Genomic DNA, 3,609 nt, shown 5'->3' with positions numbered 1-3,609 from the left:
CAAACAGATTTCAGCACAATGATGGTTGTCAACATAAAAATGAGAATATTGTATGAATTAACATCAAATATTTCTGGGGTCAAGAAGATTTTAACTAATATGTTTAGTGAAATATAATTAATGTAATTAATTTATTCAATTTGTGGCAGTTATTTCTTTAAATATGAAATAAAACCATTTGGAGCAAAATCTACTTCAAATTAAATAGTTTTGTTTTGTGTATTTCTGTCAGTGAAGTTAATATAATTAGGCAGTTTTTAAGTGAAAAGAACTTCCTGTGAAAGTCTGCCTTTCCTGTTGCAGTTGACTTGTAAAAGTGCGATCAGCAATGTTCAATTTCTATCCATTTACACATTATAAATAATCTCACCAAGGAAAGCTACAAGTTGTACTCCACTGCTTCTGATGGTCTCAAATACAGAGTAGAGAGTGAATGTGTATCTGGTTCCAGGAGTCAGAGATGAAACTGTGTGGGTCACTGGTCCATCTCCATCTGGTGCATTGATGTTTGTCTCTATGCCGTCACACTGGAGAACAAAGCTGGTGCTGTTGTTGATTTTATTCCACTGCAGGGTGATGCTGCTCTTATATTGTCCTGATTTTTTAAATCCTTCTACATTTTGAGGAGCTGATATAGAAAAATGAGATGTTCAGAGATGTTCACACAAATGATTCACAATAGTGGCTTGTACTAGTGTGAGTCATTGGTCCAAGACACAAAAGCTGAAAGCTTTTTATGCAGAGAAGCAGTGACTCTCCAGTTTCTGAAACATCTTACCTGTGACAGCTGTGAGTTGTACTCCACTGCTTCTGATGCCCTCAAACACAGAGATTAGAGTGAATGTGTATTTGGTTCCAGCAGTGAGAGATGAAACGGTGTGGATCACTGGTATATTTCCATCTGGTGCACTGATGTTTGTCTCTATGCCATCATACTGGAGAACAAAGTTGATGTTGTTGATTTTATTCCACTGCAGGGTGATGCTGGACTCATTTTGTCCTGAATTTGTAAATCCTCCTGCATTTTGAGGAGCTGATAGAGAAAAATGAAATGTTTAGAAATGGTAAAGTTTAGATTTTTGCAGGTGGGGTTTCTTGTATTTCTATGAATTACCAATATCTTAATTGTATCTCAGACAAAAAACAAAACAAAACAAAAACATGTCCAGGTCAATCAAACAATTATGTAGAGCAGAGGGAATATTCGATGGCTTTTTGCCATCTATATTATAAACACATTATTGATTTTTCCGTCATATCTTTTCACCTTTCAAAGCTATAACTAGAGATGTGCCAATCAGGTTTTTTCCTGCCGATTCCGATCACCCAGGAGGGCCGATTACGGATACCGATCACCGATACCGATCACATAATTATTATTTTTTTAATCATAAGCACTACGGTTACATTATGTGGAAAAAGGAACCATGAATATTCACCTTAATTTAGATAAATAGCTTTTTCCAAGAAAAAAACAAAACAAAACAAAACAGGCATTGTGCAAATTGTACTGCTATCAGTAATACTATCTTTAACAGTCTGAAAACATATAAAGGCTCTGAAGCGGCTAAATAATGCAAAAAGTCAAAATAAAACCTCTCAACATTGCCAAAAGATTCAAGTATAAAACTTAAGATTCAAAGGCAAATACAGGTTCCATTACAATAAACAATCCAGAGTTACTGAATGAAAACTTACTGATAGCATGGCGGCTAGCTGATTACTGCTAGTTCTGATTGGCTGTTTCTGACTGAGCGGAGTAATTATGCAGAACAGGGAGGAGATCGATTATTTTTTCTGAGATTATTTGTCTCATGTTAGGACAGCAAAAGTTTTAATACGTATGTAAAATGTTAAGTTAGATGCTGCAGCTATAAGCAGAGGTTCAGTATGAGAGTCACTACCAGGTGGAGCAGAAGCGGCGCTCCGTCTGTGAAATATTACTACCTGTAGCGCGTAGCGGCGGTTCAACAGKGAGAGCAGAACCAGCGTCTTACATTGCAGCTCAAAGACTTAAATAATTTTCCGGGTTATTTGTTTAGCTTTCTTGCCGTCATGCTAATCTGGATGAGTGTTTGTAGCTGTGCGCTGCTTTACCTGCTATCTGATCCTCCAGGTCTTTTTTTACTGCAGTGATCCTCGATGTAGCCAAACTCCGTCAAGTATGCAATTGTTCTTATGCCATATTAGATTCATCGTGTTGATGCATTTTCCGCCGCAACACTCAAACTTCCCCATTCACTCAGTGCGTTATAGTTCCACATCGCTTAGGATTTGTTACTGCGCGCTAGAGCAGTGTGAAGGAACGAGGAGACCAGCTGCACAGGCAGGCTGAGAAATGAGATGCAGGTGATCGATTTGTTTGATCGGCAACAAGAAACCGTGATCGGCGATCACCGATCATACACTTTTTCACGGAAATCGGCTGATTATGATCGGTGACCGATCTATCGGCACATCTCTAGCTATAACGGGTTGTTTTATGTTTGCAGAAATCTATAAAATCCTTTTACTGTAAATTCCGGACTATAAGCTGATATTTTTTCCCCACATTTTTTTTCCTGCTGCGGTCTACACTAAGGTGTGGCTATTGCATGTTTTTTTTTATGCCACCAAAAACATTTTTCTAGTAACGGTAGACCAATCAAATTGATGAGTAGTTCACAGAAGAATTGTGCAATAACTAAAAAACACAAACAATGATATAGGAGACTTCCATTGGGATCGTGATATCATAAATATGGATGAAGTACCTCTGACCTTTGACCTGCCTCTCACACAGACCATTAATAACGACAACAAAGAGACTTAAGTGAGTGACGAGATCCCACAAGTGAATATATTGGACTGTTCTTCGTGCACTGTTTAGTAAAAATGCATCAGCCATGTAATTTGTGTTACTGATTATTACATATATTTAAAGGTAGCTGTGTTACAGGCAGTGTTGAAAAAAAGCATTTTCAGTATTTTTTTGTTTATGTTGCCATATGGATTAAATTAAAAGTAAAACAATATCCTTTCTGTGCAAATATCTGATATTACAATGTACAAGCACAACATTTATATTCTTTCTAAAATTGCTACAGAGCGCACCTTTAGTCTGGAATTTTTAGGTAGATATCTATTAATCTTTCCCAGGGTTTTCTCCCACTTGTACCTCATCCAAATGATCCAAACATGGTGGTCCATGCCACCAAAGCCGATGCAGAGAAGCAGTGACTCTCTGAAACATCTTACCAGTGAAAGCTACAAGTTGTACTCCACTGCTTCTGATGGTCTCAAACACAGAGAAGAGAGTGAATGTGTATTTGGTTCCAGCAGTGAGAGATGAAATTGTGTGGGTCACTGGCCCATCTCCATCTGGTGCATTGATGTTTGTCTCTATGCCGTTTAACTGGAGAACAAAGCCGATGTTATTGTTGATTTTATTCCACTGCAGGGTGATGCTGCTCTCATCTTGTCCTGACTTTGTAAATCCTCCTGTATTTTGAGGAGCTGATAAGAGATAAATAAGATTATTGATCTTTCCATCACATCTGGATGGAAAGATCTTTCCATCACATCTGGAAACATAAAACAACCTGTTTTATGTTTCCAGCGATATATATA

The 3,609-nt window shown here is 37.7% G+C and overlaps 1 protein-coding gene across 2 annotated transcripts in view; it reads right to left on the bottom strand.

Moving 5' to 3' along the window:
- The window catches only part of LOC103480549 (receptor-type tyrosine-protein phosphatase H-like), a 49,968-nt gene that overhangs the window by 24,365 nt on the left and 21,994 nt on the right, over positions 1-3,609 (bottom strand). The window contains exons 4-6 of one of the 2 annotated variants that reach the window (XM_017310248.1): positions 3,238-3,495; positions 779-1,033; positions 371-628 (exon numbers count right to left, since the gene is read on the bottom strand). The exons of the other annotated variant lie outside the window; for it this stretch is intronic. Coding sequence (XP_017165737.1) covers positions 371-628; positions 779-1,033; positions 3,238-3,495 — 771 coding nt within the window. The remainder of the gene's footprint in view (positions 1-370; positions 629-778; positions 1,034-3,237; positions 3,496-3,609) is intronic. 2 annotated transcript variants of the gene reach the window in all.

Source organism: Poecilia reticulata, linkage group LG18, assembly GCF_000633615.1.
Source record: "Poecilia reticulata strain Guanapo linkage group LG18, Guppy_female_1.0+MT, whole genome shotgun sequence".
Classification (NCBI taxonomy): Eukaryota; Metazoa; Chordata; class Actinopteri; order Cyprinodontiformes; family Poeciliidae; genus Poecilia; species Poecilia reticulata.
The sequence above is the reverse complement of the archived record's forward strand: the minus strand, read 5'-3'. Positions and strand labels throughout refer to the sequence as shown.